The following is a 20,721-nucleotide window of genomic DNA, read 5'->3' as shown; positions in this document are numbered from 1 at the left end:
CATCACCTAGTAGTCCCGCCATCTTATATCCTCAGTGCTCTTTACTGCAGCCCAGAGCTGCCTGGGTCCAGTGGAAGCCTTACCAGGTACAAAGGAGCCCTGGCGCTGGAGACCTCGGCCCCCTCACAAAAGCTCTTCTCTTTTTCTGAACTGGAGCTGTGACCCCAGAAAGGCCAGGATTAAATAAAGCCTTTCTCCCTTAGTCCCACTCAGTGTGTTCTATCCCTATAGCGCACCCTTCCAGCCTGGCCTGTACACTGGAAGGGCCCTCAGAGAACATCTGGTCCTGTCCTGTCCAGGTCAGAGGAAAATGGCTGTCCACGGTCGCCCAGCAGGTCAGGGGACAACCTGGGGAGAAAGGCCAAAGCAGGACAAGTCTTCAGTGTCATCTAGGGGAACAAGAGGCCCAGCACAGCTACTCCCGGGCTGGTATCCCTCTCCTCCTGGCACAGAGGCTTCTGGACCTCCACCTCTGAGGTCCCCACTTTGCCCAACCACAACCCCACTCTGTGCCATCCTGTCTGTTGATAGGGAACTGAGGATACCCTTTCCCTTCCACGGACCAAGTCTGACCAATGCTGGGGAACGGACGATGAGGCCAACCTCGGAAGTCCGTAGTCCCCCCGTGTACGGGCGGGAAGAGCTCCCTGCAGTCCCTCCTCCCCCCCACCCCTCCCCAGGCCCGGGCGCTGTACAGACCACGTGGTCCCCAGCAAATCCAATTCCTGCCAGAGCTCCCCGGGGCTATAGCCCTAGGTTTGAGCCCACTCTGCTGGGCCCTGGCTCCTCCGCCTGTCCTCGAACTGCCAGCGGCCCGAGCCTCTCTTCCGCTCCAGCTCTCCCTGCCACGGCTTGCCAGCCCTGGGTGGCTCTGGTGATCCTGCAGTGTGACCCCCCACCCTTGCCGGCCACCGAAATCCCACCCGCGCTCAGCCGAAGCCCAGCCTCCAGGAAACCCCCGCGCTGCTCCGCCGACTTCGCCCAGCCAGCTACGGTAAGGGGCAGTTGGGCCACCCGTTCCGCGTGTCGGCCACCCTCCTTTGGCCTGCGAGCCCTTGGCCCACGTGTTCCCAGGGTAGGGACCGGAGGTTCCGGATCCCAGACGCCCCGGGCCACCGCGCGTGGGTAGGGAGCCAGGCGACGGCTTTCTGCGGCCGCCTCACTCCCCGGCCCGCACGGGGGCGCCTCCCGCCCTGGCACTATTTTGGCCTCTGTGTGACAGGGGGCCGGTCGCGCGCGTCCAGGGCCCTGCGACCTGCACTTGGGCATGAGAATCCATTAGCAGCCAGCGGCCGCCAGCCTCGGGCCCCTGCTGTCCCCGGTGGCCGGTTCTTTCCCTGCAGCGCTCGAGACGCCCAGCCCGCTCTCCCCAGAACCGCCACCGTGAGGCTGCCGGCCGCGGGCGGCTCCTCCCCGCCCTGATCCCCGGGGTATCCCTGGAGCAGAGTCCTGGGGCAGCTGAGTCTGAGCTCTTGGTGCAGCTCTCCCGGGGATCCGGCGCGGGTGGGCGTGGGGTGGACCTGACCTTAGACGCCAGGAAGGGCGGGGTCCCAAGGACCCTTAGAACGCTTAGGCCAGGCCAGCGTATTGCAAACTTCTCAAGAAGTAGATCCCCCTCGACCCATCCTCTCTTCCCGGCTCCCCACCGCACAGGGAAATCTTAGAGGCGCATATTGTATACCCTTAAGCCTCTGTGGAAGACCGGGGCGGGGCGGGGTGGGGTGGGGGCAGTTGCCAGTGTGTCCCAGAGTCAAGGGCAGGGGTTTTGCTTAAGGATGATGCCTTGGAAGGTAAGAGGGGACACAGGACGGAAATCGGAACGCGTTCCACAGAATCCAAGAGTCCCACGCAGGGCCACGGATGTGAGGTGGCTGGGAAGAGCAATAGACGAGGCAGATGGGGTCCACAGCCCGGCTCCCCGGTGAAGGGCACATAGTAAAGAATGGTGAGTTGGCCTCCCCATGACAGTGGGGGAAGAGAGTTAGTAGTTAGTACAGGCAGCGGAGGCCTAGTCATGCTTTGCCGTGTCCCTTCTGCCCAGAGGGCTCTCTCTGCCTTCAGACTGAGCTCACTCAGCCAAACTCCACACCCGCCTTGCTGGCCTCCCTGGTCTCCTTCGCCAGCACTGGGTGCCCGGCCCTGTGTCCTCCACCAGCTCTCTGAGCCCTCGACCTGAAGTTGCTGTTTTACGACCTTATCCTGTGGACCACGAAGTCACTGGGGGGTGGGAGTGGGGGCAGCTCATCCTGCTAGGCCAGACCTTGCTGGTTGAAATCATTTCAGTTGAGCAGATAATGTTAGTGAGTCAGTAAGGGAAGAAGTGTTTCGTGCCTGTGTTTATATGGTTTATATGTCTTCATCAACAATGGGTGTCCAGGTGAATTCTCAGGGAGGCTCTTATGCTGAAAGAGAAATAAATTCCCTGGCTTGGGAGCCATCAGACAAGCACAGCCATCAAGCACAAAGGCCAGGAGAGCAAACATCTTAGAATTTAGTTGCATTCCGGTTGCCCACCAGAGGGCGCTCCACCCCCCAAATAAAGATCTGGAGGCTGACGTTGGAGATCCAGCTCTGGTGACTCAAGTTCTCTGACCTCAGTGTTTGCCCCCTCCCCCGGCCCTGCCCCAGTTGCTGCTGCGCACCGTCCCCGCCCACAAGCTGCCATTAGACTATAGCTGGCCAGGGTGTCTGGGGACAGGGGCACCTGCAACTAACTGGCTCTTCTCCTTGGGAAGCAAAGGTTAAGAAAACCACCAGCTAAACTGCCTGGTGTTTGCTAGATGAAGGGGGGGAAAATGCTGTGGGAACTTGCAAGACCTCTAACGCATGACAAAATGACAATTTTTATTTCTTTATAGTGGTTAAATACACATAACATAAAACTGACCATTTTAACTATCTCAGAGTGTCTAGTTCAGTAGCATTAGGTACATTCACAGTGTTGCACACCCATCACTACCACCTAGTTTCCGATCTTTTTCATCAACCCAAAAGGAATCCCCTATTAAAAAAGCAGTCTTGGGGCACCTGGGTGGCTCAGTGGGTTAAGGCCTCAGCCTTCAGCTCAGGTCATGTGGGATGGAGCCCTCCATCGGGCTCTCTGCTCAGCAGGGGGCCTGCTTCCTCCTCTCTCTCTGCCTGCCTCTCTGCCTACCTGTGATCTCTGTCTGTCAAATAAATAAATAAAATCCTTAAAAAAATAAATAAAAATAAAAAAGCAGTCTTCCATCCCCAGCGCCTGGCAAGCACTAGTCTGCTCTCTGTCTTTATGGATTTGCATATTCTGGGTATTTCCTTGAATGGAATCAGACAATATGTGGCCTTCATGTCTGGCTTTTTTCACTTAGTGTAATGTTATCAAGGTTCCCCCACACTGTAGCATGAATCGGCACTTCCTTCCTTCTTATTGGCAACTAATAAGTCATTGTGTGGATAAAGCACATTTCGCTTATCCATCCATCTGTTGATGGGCACTTGGGTTGTTAGCTTCTGTTTTCAGTTCTCTCAGGTATATACCTAGGAGTGGAATGGCTAGTTTATGTGGTAATTCTGTGTTTAACTTTTTGAGGAACTGCCAAACTTTTTTCTACAGGGGCTGCACCAGTTTACGGTCCCACCAAGAGTGCCCAGGCATTCCAGTTTCTCCACATCCTCATCAACATTTATTATTTGCTGTAATTTGTGTTGTTGTTCTATCCATCCTAGTGGGTGGGAAGTGGAATCTTGTTATGGATTGAATTTGATTTCTATTTCCCTGGTGAATCCTAATGTTGGGCATCTTTTTTTTTTCAAGATTTAAAAAAAAATTATTTATTTCTTTGACAGAAATACAGCGAGAGAGGGAACACAAACAGGGGGAGTGGGAGAGGGAGAGGGAGAAGCAGGCTTCCTGAGGAGCAGGGAGCCCAGTGCAAGGCTCCATCCCAAGACCCTGGGATCATGACCTGAGCTGAAGGCAGACACTTAACGAATTTAGGAAATATTTCTTAAATAAGACTCAAAAAAAAAAAAAAAAAAGGAAAAGAAAAGAAAAAAGGGCTAACCTCAAAAGACTAGATAAGCTGGACTGAATTAAAATTAAGAACTTCTGTTCATCACCATTAGGAGAGTTCAAAGGCCAGCCCCTGACTGGCTGGAGACACAGCCAGGGCATGTGTTCTGCCAAAGGATTCGTAGGCAGAGCAGAGGAAGAACCCCTATGACTCAATACAGCTCCCTCACAAACATGTTTTTTAAAAATCACGTAGGCCTGGCTTTGGACCCTAGCTCTTCTCACCTGTTCAGTGAGATCCTGTCCACGAGGTTCTGAGCCCCCGAATTAATTCTTGTATTTCCAAACTGGGGATAAAACCCCTGCCTCACTGTTGTGTTTCCTGTAAAAATCAAAAAAGGGACTAATTCGCCAAAAATGGATCATCGGTCAGCTGGGGAATTCTATCAATAGCCCTCTGTCCCTCCCTCCCACATCGGAGCTCTGCAAGGACTTGGGGGCAGGTGTTGGGCTGGTCTCTGGTAACTTGTTCAGAGTACAGGGGAGTGTAACTATGATATGTGAGTGGACAAAGAACAACATTCCTGGCTGAGGGAACAGCATGCGAGAAGTGTGAGGGTGGAAAGGTACAGTCAAGTTCTTTGGGGGTCGGGTTAAGGTACAATCAGGGGAAAAGTGAGAACAGGCTGGGCTTGGCAGAGGACAGATCTTAAATACCTAACCAAGGATAATGCTGGGTATTATTGGGAAGGCCACAGGCAACCATAAAAGTTTTGGGGACAAGGGGCGCATAAATGATGGGGAATGAGGGAGAGACAGAGAGCTTTGGAGATGAGATGAGGGGTAGTAAAATATTTCTCTGTACGCAGCAGCCATTTCAGGAATTCTGCTTCGAAAGAAGGAAGAAAGGAATCGGAGGGAAAGAGTATGTACTCATGGGGGGGGGCAGAGGTAGGGGGAGCGTGAGGTAGGGGAGAAGAGCGGGAGGGGATCACCTTCACCTCCTGCTCGCTCCTGTGGAAGGGGACCACCAGACAGAGGGGCTGGCTGGGGTCTCAAGTGGGGCACCTTGTTGGAAACAGTCTGGGTCCCCATCCCACACCAACAGAATTAGGGTCTCTGGGGTGGGTCCTGCACTCCAGGGGATTCAGATGCTCAAATCTGAGACTGTCCTGGCCTGGTAAGACAGCCACTGAGGAGAAAGGCCTCCCTGGTCTTCCCTTTCAGAGACACTGGTAAAAGAAAAAGGGTCACAGAACCAGGTGCATTCAGGGAGGCGGAGGTGGCCCCCCTCCCCTCCCTCTGTAGCCCATAGTGGCCTCACCCCAAGCCAGGCTTCACCCTAATGGGGTGCACCTGGAGATGAGAATCTGCACCCCCTCCTGGGGGCATCTCAAGCAGCTCTCCGTCTCTCCACAAACACTGGCTCTTGGGGCCGGCCCGAGCCAGAGCCTAAGACCTAGCCCTTAAAACTTTATCTCTCCATCTTGCCTCCTGCCCTTGACTTTCCTTGGCGGACCCCCATCCCATCCCTCTCCCAAGGCCACAGGGGCTAATAGGAAGAGGCCAGTGGTGGCCACGCCCCCGGAAGACACCTGCCCCAGGTTCTGACCCAGGGCTTGATTATCAATTAAGCTAAGGTTTAAAAATAGCAGCCCTGCAGGGGAGAAGGCTGTACCTTGGCGTGGGAGGGAGGGTCCCAGCGCGGGTTCAGTTCTGCTGCCTTCTCTGCTCCGCCTTTGACCTTCTACTTTCAGGGGTGAGTTTCCTGCCAGTGGGGGGATTGGTGAGGGCCTGACTTGTGGGCAGGAGGGACCCGTCCCCCTCCTCCCCCCCTCCCCCCCAACTAACATTTTGTACTGAAGCTTACACAAGAATTGCCGGTAAGGGGAGGGTCTCTGCATTTCCAGCTCTTGGGCGAGAGCAGAGAGGGTTTCAGTGATGTTGATTCTGCCCTCTGCTCTCTCTAGAAAGCCTTGTCTTACTCTTAGGGTGAAGTCCTCTCCATATGTGAGATCCTGGCTAATTGGCCTCACTGCCTTTAAGCTTCACCTGAGGGCCGCTTGCTCGTCCCTTCCCGCCCATCCTCACCACACTGGTGGGGGGGGGGGTGCTCTGCGAGTCGGCCCACTTCGAGGAGCCTGATGCGTGTCAGGGTGAATTTGTTAAAATTTTTTTTTTTTTTTTTTAAAGATTATTTATTTATTTATTTGATAGAGAGAGATCACAAGTAGATAGAGAGGCAGGCAGAGAGAGAGAGAGGGAAGCAGGCTCCCTGCCGAGCAGAGAGCCCGATGCGGGACTCGATCCCAGGACCCCGAGATCATGACCTGAGCTGAAGGCAGCGGCTTAACCCACTGAGCCACCCAGGCGCCCGAATTTGTTAAAATTTTTAAACAAGTACCTAGGCATCATGAGGACCCCAAATTGTCCTTTGGGGGAAGATGCGAAAGAAGGATTTGGCCAAGAAAAAGACTCCAGGTCTAGCAATTTTAAATTTAGGTTCAAAGAGCCACACCTGCGCAGAAACGATCCCAAGCTGGGCAGAGACCTTCCTCCCGCGCGGCAATTTGCATTCCCAAAGGCAACAACTCCTCCTAGGTTCTTAGGTGCGCACAAACATATGCAAAGACAGGTTCTAATGGCCACCCTTCTCTCACACCAAGCTGCATATTAGGCACTTTGTTCTGAACCTTGGGTCCACCCCTCCCCGCACCGACCCACCTGGGAATTTTCCTGGTCCTCCAGGCTGTGTCCTTTTTTTTCACAGCGGTTTCGTATTCCAGGCGATGCAGCCCTGTAACGTTTCACCGGTCCCTTCCCCGTGGCCGCGGGGTTTGTCCAGTCACCTGCTGTCCCGGCGGGCGCTGCGGCCCGAGCCTCCTGTTGCCTGGACTTCAGTGTTAGGTCAGAGGGCAACGGCCTTTGTACCATTTTTGGTTTTTTTGCCCTAGAGGGAAGAATCGGGTGGCTGAAGAAGTGACTGTTTTGTCTTCCTTCTGGTGGGGAGGCAGGAAGGACACGGCTCAGAGCCAGACCTGGGCAGGGAGGAGGAGGTGGATTTGAACCTTTTCCTTGTGTTTTCTAGTTATTTGTTCACCTGAGCTTCAGTTTTTAAAATATGGAAAATGTGGGGAGGATGCCGTGGGGTCACCTGCGTCAAGAGTTTAGTTCAAGGCCAGACGCAGAGCGAGAGAGCTCGAGGCGCCCAGAGTAGCAGCGTGTGGCGGTACAGCTGCCCGACATTGTCCCTGGGGTGACTCTGGGGTGACTGCAGGTGCATGTCGGGAGTGTGGGGTCTCCGAGCAAGGACTGAGATTGGTCGGCCGGCATTGGTTCCCTGGGGAAGATCCCTTCGTTTTGTCCCTGAGCTGTTGTGCTCCACTGTGGAACACTGGGGCTCCCCAGGCCCTTTCTGGGGCTCCCCGTTGGGAGCCTGGAGGGAGAAGGCATGTGGTCTGCCTTACGTCCTCAAAGCTCCGGTCCCTGGCAGAGTCCACAGATGAATGCACGCGCTGCGGGTGACAGGGCTGCCGCTAGCCGTACAGAATCTGTGTATTCCACCTGCATGATTCCATTCATTCCTCAGAGTTACCCCGTAGGGTAGGAGAGAGAATAGCCCCACCAGCCAGCCCCTCGGTCATGGCGGGGCCTAGCTCCATCCAAACGGAACCTCGTGTTTGCCGCACGCCTCTGGATTCTTCCACGCTGCCCCCTCAGGGCAGGGAAGGAAAGGAGCCTGTGACATGAGCCGAGTTGCCCCATGTTCACGCTGGGCATGAGTCCTCCGTGGAGAGCTATGGTGCCACACTAAAGGGTGACTTGGATTTCGTAGGCCTGGAAGTGTCATCTGTGGGTCTGGAAGGAAAAACAAACACCTGCTACTAACATCCCGAAATGTCTGTGTGACATTAACACCATCACTGCTGACATGTAGGATAAAACACTGGTCAGCAGCCAGTCTCTGGCATCCTTTTGGCAACACCGTGTTCTCAGACCCTTGCACACAGACCCCCAGCAGGGCCCATGCCTGTATCTGCGTCTGTTCTCTTGCTGCAGGAGCTCAGGACGAATTGGCTGCCCGGGCGCTGTTGGAACAGCCGTAGAACCCGGTGTCTAGGGGACTGCACTGATCTGAGAACATGAGTAGAGAGAAGGATGAGGCGTTGTTTCGTATACTCAGTATTTATGATGAGCCAGAGGAGACGAGGAACGTTCCCGAAGGCTCTGGCATTTCTTCCCAGCGTGAGCACCAACCACAGTCCCAACTAGAGTGGGTGTATGGGATGCCCCAGCAGGCCCCCGGTTCCCTGACACAGCGTGGACTGGTTTGTCAGGAGATGAGCTCCGGGACCCCACAGCAGTGGGTCCTCCAGACTCTGGGCAGATCTGAGTTCCCAGCCAGTTGTCTCCCCCAGGCAGAGCCAGCAGCCGCCGCACAGCTGGCCCCCAGGTAGGTGTTGCTTGAACCAGACTGGGGGAGGGAGCGGGAGCTGTCCTGGGGAGAGGAGATCCTGGCCCCGAGCTCTCCAGATCACACTGTGTCCCCCTACCCTTCGTCCACGTGTCATAGCTTCCTGCCAGGACCCACGTTTGGTAAGTCCCAGCTCGGACGCGTGGGCAGGGAAGGTGGCAGCCCAAGGCCGAGCCTTGGATGGGGGACGAGGCGTGAGGCCTGGTGTCGGGGAAAGCAGGCTTCTCCTTGGGTCCCGCGGTCCTGTTGCTGTGGGCCGCCCTCTCCGTGAGCCGGTGGGCCTTGATATTTCCCTGCAGGCCAGCCTTGCCCCTCACCTCTGCCCAGTGAAGAAGTCTGGTCGTTCCTCAGGACAATTGTAAGTGTCTTATTTTTTCTACACTTGGGATCTTTGCCTTCCCCACTCCTCCCCAAAAGAGAAGCTAGTAAGGAAAGGGGAGGGCGTGCGGTGTGCCTGGATTCTCTCCCATACCATAGGTGGGTGTCCTGCAGCTCCCTGCTGCCTTTGAACTTGGATGCCAAGTTCAAGTTCAAGTGAGGCCTTCCGCTCACAGTGTCTCCTCTTCTAGAGCTGTGTCGGGAGCGGGGGGTGTCTGAGCCGGACCCTGCTGTCAATGCTGGTGCACAGAGCTGTCTCAGAACCTCGGGTGAACACTCAGGAATTCAGTCAGAGGACGGGGCAGGTGGTTGGTTGCTCATGGGCGATGGAAGGCCACACTGTGCCCTCTGATGGGCACCCGCGTTCTCCTCTCCCCAGCCGCCCGTTCCCAATGAAGCGGTGGTCAGGCAGAGGGTCCCCCGGCGGTGCTGGAAGGTTGGCAGGCTCCGCCACGGAAAGAAAGTCTACGCCGTGGCCATCAGCAGCTCGACTCACCACGTGTACACGTGTGGCCACGGCTACATTAAGGTCTGGGACGAGAGCGCCCTGCATGCCCTCAGCAAGGCCCCGCAGGCCCAGCTGGACTTGGAGGTGAGGGGTGTTCGGGAAGGGCTGGGGGAACCTAGACTTGACCTCTGTTGTGTGACTTGGAGCCTGGCCCTCAAGGAGGTTAAGTGAGGGCGGGGACCATTCCTGCAGGACCACCAGAACTGTGTCCTGGCCTGCAAGCTGTTCCCGGACGAGCAGCACCTCATCACCGGGGGTCTGTCCCGGAGCCTGACCCTGTGGGATCTGGCACCCACACCACGCGTCAGGGCCCAGCTGGCCTCCACGGGTCCCCTGTGCTATTCCCTGGCGCTCTCCTCCAATGCCCAGATCTGCTTGGCGTGTTTCAAAGGATTTGTCGAGATTTGGGATTTGCAGAACCAAATCTTGATCAGGTACGCCCCCGGGGAGGGCTGGACGGTGAGGTCTTTGGGAAGGCTCGTGTCCCTTTCTGGACCTCCCTCTCCCCTTTGTGCAGTAGGACTCGGTGAGTCCGTGCGGAGACTAGATGTGGGGGCTTCCTGGGCCCAAAACGTCCTGGTTGTTGAGCCAGTGCGTGAACCTTGGAGATCTTCTCCCGCCAGGAAGCATGAGGTCCCCGAATATGGGTCCCGCTGCGTGGACATCGCAGGCAATAAGTTCTGGACAGGAGGCGAAGACACCAGACTCTATTCCTGGGATCTGAGGAGCTACCAGAGGTTACAGGAGCACGAGTTACGGCATGAGGTGTCTGGCAGACCCCAGTGGGCTGAGGGCGGTCCCTGTGCCCGGGATTGGGGGCCTGAGTTCCACAGGGGGGCGGGGTGTGAATGACAGTGTAGACCGCTTGGACCGCTGACTCGGGTCCTCCTTCCAAACAGATCCTCAGCATTACCCACGAGCCCACTGAGGAGTGGGTGCTGGTAGGCCTGAGAACAAGCGACATCATAATTCTCCACACACACCGGCCGGAGAAGTTTAAGGCGGTCTTGCATAAATACGTCAACCACCACAACCTCAAGTTTGCCTCCTGTGGTGAGTGGAAGCCAGGCGGCCCCTCTAGGAGTCCTGTCCCCCACACCCCCAGGATGTCTGGTCCTCTGCAGAGTCTGGGTCCAGCCTTGTTTCAGGCTCTGTTCTTCCCTCCCAGCCCCAAGCCCGGCTGAGTGGAGACCCAGGTGTCCGGTTCCCCACTGCTGTCACCCCTGCACCCACATCCCCCTTCCCCACTGCTGCTTCTTGCCCCATCTCCTGGTGTCCTGCCCGTCTTCTGTCCCCATCCCTCTCCTCTCCGACTCTCCCTGTAACTGTGCCTTCCTACACAGAACAGCAGCCTGGAGACGAGGGCCGGCAGAAAAGGCATGAAGCCCCATCTGATTGTCCTTTTGTGCAGTGATACTGAGCCCCATCCCGTGTGGGGCTGGAGAGAAGGGCCAGATGAGGGAATGGTTTGGCTCTTGTCTCTGGTTTTTCTAGATGGGCACAGTGGGCCAGAGGAAGAGCTTCTCTTTGCTCAGTCACCTTGGGGAGGGACCTGGGCCCGGAATGCAAGCTTGGTCTCTGGCTTCTCCATCTGCCTCTCCTTCGCCAGGGAGCTACTTTGTGACTGCGATCGACGAGTCGATCCACTGCATAGCCGCACCATCTCTACAGAGGTTGTTTCAGGTATCGGGAGGAGGACTCTGCAAACCCAGGCTCTCAGAGCTCACAGGCCCAGATCCCAGTGGGTTGGGTCCCGAGGACAGTGATGGAAACTATCCCTGGGGTAGTATATGGGGCCCTTTACTAGACCCAGGGGAATGAGGACTCAGGGTTCTGTGACCTCATGGGCTCTGCCGTGGGCCCCGAGACCTGCCCCGTTTTCTCCAGACTGAACCTTAGGTCTGTCCTTCACCTTGAAACTGCCCCCAAGTGAGGCCTTCATCTGTGGCCCCTGCCTGGCCCCTGCCTGTGATCACTCTTCTGGCCTCCTTCCGTGTAGGTAGAGGAGCCGACAGATGTCCTGTGTTGTGATGTGTCTGCTGACAACCAGTATCTGGTCACGGGCTCCAAGAACAGTGCCACGGTTTACCAGCTCTTGTACTGAAGTTTGCGTGCTGTGTTCCTGCTGGCGAAGACCCAGAGGAGGCCAGCAGGCCGAGGGGATGGCAGCCTCCATGGCCAGATACCTCTACCTGACCCTCGGTGGTTGGGCCTCTGTCTGTTCCCTCCGCCCAGGACATACCTCTCCTGTGCTCGCAGGTTTTTGATACGATGTAGGGGTTTTTCCTTTGTTACTATTCTTACTGCTGATTTCTGGATTTGGGTGGGGGAACTTGCCTTCGTAATGAACAAAATAGAAAAGCAAAAACCAAAATGGCATGATAACGGGTCAGTTTTTTCAAAGAGCAAACCCCTTGTGATGGATTTCTTAGACCCTCCTCAGCAACTACCAAGGTGGGGAAGGAATTTTACAGCAGACTTCGTTTGGCTTGCAACTTTTTTGGCTGGTCAGAGATTTCTTGGAAACTTCAGAAAGCTCAAGAAGAAAGGCATGTACCTGTGCAAGCCTTCAGGCCGTGTCACGGAGTCAGCACACCATCAACACCCCATTCCTGACCCAGATTAAGACTCCATGAGCTGGTGTAACCATATCCCAAGGAAGGGCTCGCACTCTCCCTCTCCCTCTGTCCCCCCTCTCTGCTTTTAGCCACTGCGTGAAGATAGGTGGCTTTATCTGAGTCTTTGTAAGGCCTGATTTTTGTTCTGGCATTCTGTAATATTTTTGTCTGGTCCTCTGCAGGTGGAAAAAGCCCAGCTCCTGAAAGCAAGCCATAGAGGCCTGCTTCCTTGTCCTTGTCCATTCTGCCTCCTCTGTTTAGGGTTGGCATGGCTGAGATAGCTCAAGTTTGTAGCTCAGAGTTGTCACTGGGAAGAGATGCAAAGCCAGGGACCAAGTGTGCCATCCTTTGACTAAGATACAGTCAGGTACCTGGGTCTTGCCGAGGGATCTTGAGTGAGGAATGAGTCTCTCGTTCCTGGACCAAGGCTAAAGGAGTAGGGGGCATCCCCGCCTCCCGCTCTGCCCCCAGGTTCTGGGTCCCCTTCTGCCAGCTCAGGGCAAGGAGGTGGAGGTCCTTGGGGACTGCAGGGCCATGAGGTGGAAGCATCCACTGGGCCAGACACAAAATTACAACAAGTGTCCACTGATAGGTGAATGGACACGGAAAATCTGATGTATCTGTAATACACACACAAGGGAATGTCGGGTTCAGCCTTTAAAAGGAAGGAAATTCTGACCTCTGCTGCAACACGGATGAACCCTGAAGGTCTTGTGGGAAGTGGAATGAGCCAGTCACAGAAGGACAAATACTGTGATTCTACTCCTGTGAGGTCCTCCGATCACTCCCAGAGACAGGCAGCAGAAGGGTGGTTGCAGGGGGCTGAGGGAGAGAGAGAAATGGAAGGTTACTGTTTGATGGGGATAGAGTTTCACTTCTGCAAGGTGACAAGGATTCTGGAGATGGAGGGTGGCCCCAGTGACACAGCAGCTTGGGCGTGCTCAATGCTGCTGACCTGTACACCTCCAGGTGGTGGAGATGGTGTAAGATCTGTTACGTGCATTTTACACAATTAAATCAACAACTAGGGAATTACAAAGATCAAGTTCAGAATAGTGGTGATCTCTGGGGAGGGAGGGAGAGAAACTGGGTTGTAAAGTGACAAAAAGGGAGCTTCGACTCTATCTGCAGTGTTTATTTCTTCAAAACTGAAGTTAATCAGAATAAAAAATGAGCGCCTGGGTGAGACCATCAGGAAAGGGGACCGACAAGCCACAGAAGGGGAGAGGATTTTGCAAATCCTATTTCTGGTCAGGGACTTCTATCCAAAATACACAAGGAATTCTTATAACTCAACAATAAAAAGACAAGTAAACCAATTGTACAGGGGGCGAAGGATTTGACTAGGTTTTTCTCCAAAGAAGACACACAGATGGCCAGTAAGCACGGGGAAGGATGCTCACCATCACTGGGAAAGCGCCAATCAAATCCACCCGCTAGGAAGGCTAGAATAAAACAGACAACAGCAAGTGTTGGTAAGGATGTGGAGCAACTGGAACCTTAAATGGTGCAGCTCCTTTGAAAAACAGTTCGGTAGCTCAAAGCGCTCACCCTAGTTACCACGTGACCCAGCAATCCCATTCTCAGGCATGTGTCCGAGAGAACTGAAAGGAAAAAAACCATGTAAGGGGGGAGGCAATAACTAGAGTGATAAAAGGGTTCTAAACTTTTTTCTGGAAAGGTGAAAGCCTGGAGTGCTCAGTTGGCTCAGTCAATAGAGCACACCACTGTCGATCTCTTAGGGTTGTGAGTTCGAGCCCCATGTTCGGCAAAAAGATTTTTTTTAAAAGATTTTATTTGACAGAGAGACAGTGAAAGAGGAAGCTGGGGCAGTGGAATAGGAAGAAGCAGGCTCTCTGCTCAGCAGGGATCGGGGCTCCATCCTAGGACCCTGGGATTACGACCTGAGCCTAAGGCAGGCGCTTAACAACTGAGCCACCCAGGTGCCCAAGATTATTTAAAAAAAAAAAAGGTAAAAGTCCCAGTTGATAGTAGGCTTCATAAGTCAAGTAGTAGCATTGGGATTTCTAGGTTAACTACTAAAAGAATATTAAATAAGGGTACAGTTTCAAAATAGAAGGAAAATGCTGGCATTATAGAACATAAGAATAACATTAGTATTTATAATCAGTATAATCTTAATATATATAATTTGATATTAATCTATTAATATAAACATAATAAAGCATTCCAAAAGAAGAGAGAATATATATTAACAAGAATTTTAAAAAAATTGTTTAAAAGATTTCATTTATTTGAGTGAGAGAGAGCTTGCGCGAGTGAGCGGGAGCACATGTGTGTCCACATGTGAGTGGGCAGGGGGGAGGGGCAGAGGGAGAGGCAGGCTCCCCTTTGAGCAGGAAGCCCAATTTGGGGCTTGATTCCAGGACCCTAGGATCATGACCTCAGCCAGAGGCAGACACTGAAAAGACTGAGCCTCCCAGGTACCAGTTAACTAACTAGAATTAAAATAAAACAGACAGAACAAAAAGGGAAACCTTATTCAAATGGTAGATTTAAATCCAGACATACCAGTAATTATATTAAATGCAAACAGAGTAAATATTCCTATTAATCTGTAGAGGATGTATGACTGGGTTAAAAATATCTCAAATATGTGTTTAAGAAAGACATATATGTATATTTAAAGAGATATATTTAAGAGAGACATATATATTTAAAGATTTTGTCAGAGAGCCCAAGCAGGGGGAGCAGCAGGCTCCCCACTGAGCAGGGAGCCCAATGCAGGACTGGATCCCAGGACCCTGGAATCATGACCTGATCTAAAGGGAGATGCTTAACTGACTGAGCCACCCAGGTGCCCCTAAAAGAAACACTAAAACAAGGATAAAGTATGAAACTCAGAAAAAGATGCTTCTTCTACACACTAAATCAAAGCAAGCTGATATTACTATTAGACCACACGTAGCTTAAAATGAAAAGCAATACTGGCAGTAAAGGAAAGACTTCGTAAGTGTTCAATTCAGGTTCATTTCAGCAGGAAGACAGGAGAATTCTATGCTTCATGCATTACTATAGGCTCAAAATATATATAAATTGACAAAACAGACAAATCTATCAATAACCAATATTTCAAACAGACCCCCCCAAAATAACAGATTTTAAAAAAAGAATATAGAAGATGAACATGAGTAGAAAATGTAGTTCATCGCCTATGACCAATACAGAATACATACTTTCTTCCACATACACAAAAAGCATTTACAAAATGCGATCATACCCTGAGCTATAAATTTCAGTGGATTTAATTCTTATAGAATGTATTCTATGACCAGGGTGCCTGGCTGGCTCAGTTGGTAGAGTATGTAATTCTTGATCTCAGGGCTGTGAGTTCAAGCCCCTCACTGGTGTAGAGCTTACTTTAAAAATTAAAAATAAGTTAAAAATGTACATTTATAAAAACTATATAATATATATATTTTATTGATGTGAAGAACAAAGGCAAAATAAAGGAGATAAAATTAAATTTCCTTCTAACTTGCAGCCCACTGACAAATACTTGAGGCAGGCAGAGTATGACACTCTCCAGAAATTCCCGATGGTTTTACCCTTAATGCTTTGCTAGAGGGAAAAACCACCCTGGCTAGACATCCCTACCTAGGCCTCCAGGATCCTCTAAATCTTTAACATACGAAAATCCTTTTGGAAACTTCCTTTGTCTTGATCTCCCCCATCTCCAAAGCAGATCACCACTTGCCCCTCAACAATCCCAGCTCCACTCCTTCTGCCCAGGGTCCTGCCCCGGGTCTATAACAAAGCCACCTTTTTGCACCAAAAACCTCTCAAGGATTCTCTCTTGACTCTTTGTTCCGGAGCCTCACTTCAAACACATCGCTATGACCACAGTGCGACCAATTAAGATAGAAATGAATAATAAAAACTAGAAATTTCCCTATTTTGGAAAATCAGAAATATCCTTCTAAATAATTAATAAAAGACTAAATCACAAAGTAATTGGAAGCTATTGTAAACCGAATAATGAAAATTTGCAGGGGTCAGCTGGAGCTGTGGGTAGAGCCATAGCCTCGCCTGGGCCGACAGGGTCGAGCCCCACCTTGCTGTCGTGGGAGACACGTGGGGGGCGCTCCCGCCCTGAGCGCCCAGGTCCCCGCCCCCCCCCCCCCCCCACACACACTTGGGCGGGCTCTTGAAAGCGGGGTCTGGGATGGAGCGAGGAAACAGTCTCTGGAGACAGCCGGAAACGGACGTACAGACCGGGTTCTGCTCCGAGTAAAGTTGGAGCAAAGGCAGGGGTCCAGGAGACGCGGTTTCACAAGTGCTGCAAAAGCAAACGCACCACTCGGCCACGCTCTGTCCATCTCCCCGCAGTCGCGACAGCACGGCGAGTTCTCTCACTTACGGCTTTTTATTCTTGGGAAGGGGCCGTGGTCCTTGCTCCCGCCTGGGGCTTGCGTTCCTGCTGAGTGAGGTCCCCGCCAGCTGGGGTCTCCTTCCTCGGTCTGCGGCGGCTCCGTGTCCGGGGGGCTTCTAAGCACCGTCGCAGCAAGTTTTTCTGCACACAGTGCATTGGAGCGCAGCAAAACTCTCATGCCCTCTCTGAGGCTCGAACTCAGGACCTTCAGATTATGAGACTGACGCGCTGCCCACTGCGCTAAGAGGGCCACGGCGAGAAAGATTTCTTTTTATCACTAAAGGGACGTGTCTATGGCCCCTTCCGCCTCCTGAGCCACCTTCACAGGTCTGTCTCTCCCTGCAGACCCGGGGGTCCCTGCCCCGCGGCGGGCCCCACGCCGTTGGCTTGTACCGACACGCGAGGGAGGAGGGTCGCTCCTGGGAGAGGAGCGGTTTCCGCGGAGAGAACGCGCGCCGAGCCCCGCAGCCCCGCGCGGACCCGGCCCTAAGCCGAGGCACGCCGGGCACGTGCCCAGGCTCCGAGGGTGACCCCGCCGGCGCGCTCGGGCACTCGGAGGGCGCGCGCCTGGCTCGGGTGCGGACAGGTGAGAGGGGGCCTCCGAGTCCAGGTGTTAGTCCAGAGGGCGGGGACGGGAGGGAGGACCTCCGGCTGGCAGTGCTGACCCGCTGGGACAGAGCCTGCGGGTGGGCGGCAGGGGGCGCCCCCGAGTAAGGGGTGGGTGGGTAGGGCCCCGGTAGCAGGCGTGGGGGGCTGAGCGGATGAGGGGGAGAGCGGGGCATGAAGTCTCCAGGCTTGGTCTTGGGTTAGGGGTGGGAGTGAGGTAGGGGAAGGGAGGAAAGATTTCAGAGGACTCTTGGGATGTGAATTCGGGAGGGAAGCACGGGGAGGAAACAATGGTTACTATGGACTTGCCAGTTTATTAGATTCTATTTTTGTATTTTCTTTCCAATGATTTGCTCCCTTGTTACATTTAAGGGCATCTCATCTGGAAGGTCAGAAGACTGGCACCATTTCCCCCAGCAGGGTTTTAAGTTTCATTGTAATAAGATGGGTGGGTGAACAGAACATACAACCATCCCTAGGAAGGCTTTCCTTCCTTATTCCTTTTTTCCCCCTCTTCCTTATTCCTGAAGGGAATTTTGTGCTGCATATGCCCAGACAGATGGCTCCCAAGGAATCATTCATTGCCTGTCCCATGTACCCAGCGATTATTACAGGTAAGATGACTACGTTGGACTTGTCAGCTTATTCGCTCCCCAGCTCTTGTGCGATTCTTGCTTTCACCCGAGTAGCAATATGTTTTCATATCTGGTAGGACTAGCCCTTCCCCCTCCTTGCGCCTTTAAGGGTTTTGGTGCTCCATTGCAAACAGGTTTCAAGTCACTCTTGTAACACAGTTCACACTGATTTCCTATCCTGTGCTTCCAGATTGTTCTCAGTTGTTCCCTCTGTGTCAGTTCTGCCTGCTGTCTTGACTGGGTGTTCCAGTCAGGTCTTCCAGGGACAGGAGCTGACCCACCTCTAAGTACGCCACATTCAGAAGGATGGGTGGCGGGGCTCTGGGCCCCACCCCAAGCCACCCTCTGCTGCCATCTCCTGCCCAGACCCAAGAGCTGGTGGGAGAGTGTGCACTGAGCAACGAGCGCTGCATGGAGAGTCAACGGCTTGGGTTTGGTTTTCTCTCAGCTGCTACCCAACCTTGACTTTGTGGCTTCCCCTTCTTTCATCCTGGGGTGGCACAAACTCTGCCCCAAGAATAGGAGGCCGAATCTGACAGGGGAAGGGCTTTTCTGGGGGGGGACGGGGGTTATCGGAGCCGTGAAGCCAGAGCTCCCTCTACCTCTCCCACCTTGAGAAGTTGCAGAGGGAAGGACACACTTTGTTCTAGGAGTCTCGCTAAACATGCTTTGCAAGGTGTCCCCACACCCAGGCTTGAGCCGTTTCTCACTGTCCTTTAGGGGAAATAGCCATTAGGTCCCTGCAGTGGTAAGACAGACCCTTGGCCTCCCAGCCAGGTGAGACATACCGTCCATCCATACTTCCTGCCGTCCTCCCGTCTGTCTGCTCTTCCTAATCTGTTTCCTGGGCTCCTCCTGCACAGCGGCCCGAGACGAGCAGAGATGCTTCTCTCTCTCCATCACTTCTTCGCAAACTTTCCTCTTCCCCTAGGATGATTGCTCTTTCTTTGGGGCAGAGGTGGGTGTGGAATCTTCTGGATCCTCTGCAGCAGGTATATAAGAACTAGTTTCAGCTTATTGATAGGCCTGAGAGGGGAGGGCCCGAGAGGAGAGGCAGGTGTGGCGGGGGGGTGGGGGTGGGGGTCGGGGCTTATTGTGAGGAGTCAGTGTTGGGAGAACCCCTCCGCCCCAGGACATGGGTGGACAGGGAGTGAGGAGCTGAGGGGAAAAGCAGGCCCCAAGGAATGTGAGGGGAGTTTCTGTCTTCTTTCTTTCCCTGGGGCTTTCTTACAGGTTTCTTCATTACTAAAATCATTCCCTCTTCACACTTAGCTCAGCTATGATGCCTCCCACGAGCCCCTCCCTTGATTCGCTGGTGGGGATTTGGTCCTCCCTCCTGTTCCCCTCCAGCTCTCTGGGCACTGCACATTGTGTTTGAGACGCCCAGCACCTTATCACCTCCGAGGAGATGGACAGGTTTATTTTCTCACATTTGGTCTCCTTGGCGTCCATCCCAGGGCCTCCTCCATGAATGAAAATCCATTCTCTCTGGGTGTTCCTGCAGTCAGTGATTTCAGGGATGCAGGGAGGAAAAACTGCTTTGTGTGTGTTGGGCCCCTGAGAGGACTTCGTTGACAGGGTCCTGGGGATTCGGCAGGAGGGCACTAGCAAATCAAGTAGAGCCTCCCGCCCTTCTGCCCCGGCAGGGAGGGTGAGGGTCTTGAAATCCACCAGCATGCAGAGAGAAGCCTTTCAGGGTCCCAGGAAGGGATGCCTGCAGTTTTCTGGCTCTTCCGCCAGGGGGAAGCCTTGCATCGCCTCTAACATCCAAATGGTTTGCACTGAATGCCAGGAGCCTTGCCTGTGAGACCTGGCCTCTCTGGTCTCTGTTTTGGCTTTGACCAGCTGCATGATCTGCAGAAAGTCTTCACTTTCTGGATTTGCTTCTCCTCTGTGAAGGAACAGGGCCAGTCCCTTCCATCTTATTCTAGGTTGCCAGCATCCCATAAATTCCCTGAGCTGTGGCCATGCCGCCGGGGAGGGGGGACTAAGTCCTCTGCCGTCTACTTCTCATAATGCCCTTACAAGACCAGGTCTTGGAGACAGCTGTGCACGGCTGCTGGAGTGAGGTGCCTCTGTTCGTCTCCAGGTCGGCCGTGATTGGTGGCCTTGACCTCTCTATTCCCGTAAAGTGGTGACCACACCTGCGCCGCCTCGCCAGGCTGCGGCCTCCAACCTAGCATGGACAGGCAGCCGCGGTGACTGTTGCTCATCACTGATCGTTTGAGCACTGTGAACCGGAGGACCTTTTCTGGCTTTGCTGAGCTCTGCTGCTCACTGCCTAGTGTGGAGGGGCCAGCATTCTCAAGGGCATCTACTAGAGAACAGGAGCAGCCTCCCAGAGCTGCCCCACCCCAGTCCCCTTGGTTCTAGTACCCTGGTGTCCAAACCTGGCTGCCCATCAAAATAACTGAGGAGTGCTTGTTATCCACCCACAAGAAAAGTACTAATTTAAAGCTTTAAATTCGTCGTCAATTTCTGAATTACTTATAGAGCTGAGAGGAGCTCAGCTAAGAAGGTCATTCGGGAGGAGGAACGCGTTCAGGCAGTGGTCTTTGTAGTGGTCAGTTTTTTTTTTTTTTTTTGGTTTTGTTTTGTTTTTAAGGATTTTATTTATTTATTTGACAGAGAGAGATCATAAGTAGGCAGAGAGGCAGGCAGAGAGAGTGAGAGGGAAGCAGGCTCCCTGCCGAGCAGAGAACCCGATGTGGGACTCGATCCCAGGATCCTGAGATCATGACCTGAGCCGAAGGCAGCGGCTTAAACCACTGAGCCACCCAGGTGCCCCTGTAGTGGTCAGTTTTTGAAAAACCCCAAACCTCAGATTGTTGTCTGCGTGCACCTTCTTGGACAAAAGGAAATTCTTAACTTGGGGAAGGTGCATATTGCGTCTTCTCTGTGGGTCTCAGGGAACTAACTGTATGTGGAATCCTGGGGGGGGGGTGGTGAGGGGGGCTCAGGGGCTCCTCCTGGGTGGGGCTGTGCTGGAGCTCCCTGGTGGAGCGGGCTTCTTTGTTTTGGGATGTTCATGGGAATCAGAGATGACAGGTGGCCGGTGACATCCACTCTTTCAAGGGGAAGGATTTCTTTTTTTTTTTTTTTTTTAAGATTTTTATTT

The 20,721-nt window shown here is 53.3% G+C and overlaps 1 protein-coding gene and 1 non-coding gene across 2 annotated transcripts; one reads left to right on the top strand and one right to left on the bottom strand.

Moving 5' to 3' along the window:
* Positions 1-8,133: 8,133 nt before the first annotated feature.
* TLE7 (TLE family member 7) lies at positions 8,134-11,550 on the top strand. Its single transcript, XM_045986724.1, has 9 exons — positions 8,134-8,444; positions 8,565-8,587; positions 8,765-8,823; positions 9,223-9,435; positions 9,544-9,785; positions 9,975-10,116; positions 10,251-10,404; positions 10,961-11,034; positions 11,351-11,550. The coding sequence occupies exons 1-9, from the start codon at positions 8,134-8,136 to the stop codon at positions 11,453-11,455; spliced, it is 1,323 nt and encodes a 440-aa protein (XP_045842680.1). The 3' UTR covers positions 11,456-11,550.
* A 4,989-nt stretch (positions 11,551-16,539) lies between these two features.
* Positions 16,540-16,612, bottom strand: TRNAM-CAU. Its single transcript has one exon. It is a non-coding gene; the product is annotated as a tRNA-Met (tRNA).
* Between the last annotated feature and the right edge of the window lie 4,109 nt (positions 16,613-20,721).

Source organism: Meles meles, chromosome 19, assembly GCF_922984935.1.
Source record: "Meles meles chromosome 19, mMelMel3.1 paternal haplotype, whole genome shotgun sequence".
NCBI lineage: Eukaryota > Metazoa > Chordata > Mammalia > Carnivora > Mustelidae > Meles > Meles meles.
Note: the sequence above shows the minus strand (reverse complement) of the source record. Positions and strands in the feature narration are given on the sequence as shown.

Coding starts and splice junctions, on each gene's coding strand:
- TLE7 (XM_045986724.1), top strand. CDS start 8,134: ATGAGTAGAGAGAAGGATGAGGCGTTGTTTCGTATACTCAGTATTTAT. Junction 8,445..8,564: donor GCCGCACAGCTGGCCCCCAG/GTAGGTGTTGCT, acceptor CACGTGTCATAG/CTTCCTGCCAGGACCCACGT. Junction 8,588..8,764: donor CCTGCCAGGACCCACGTTTG/GTAAGTCCCAGC, acceptor ATTTCCCTGCAG/GCCAGCCTTGCCCCTCACCT.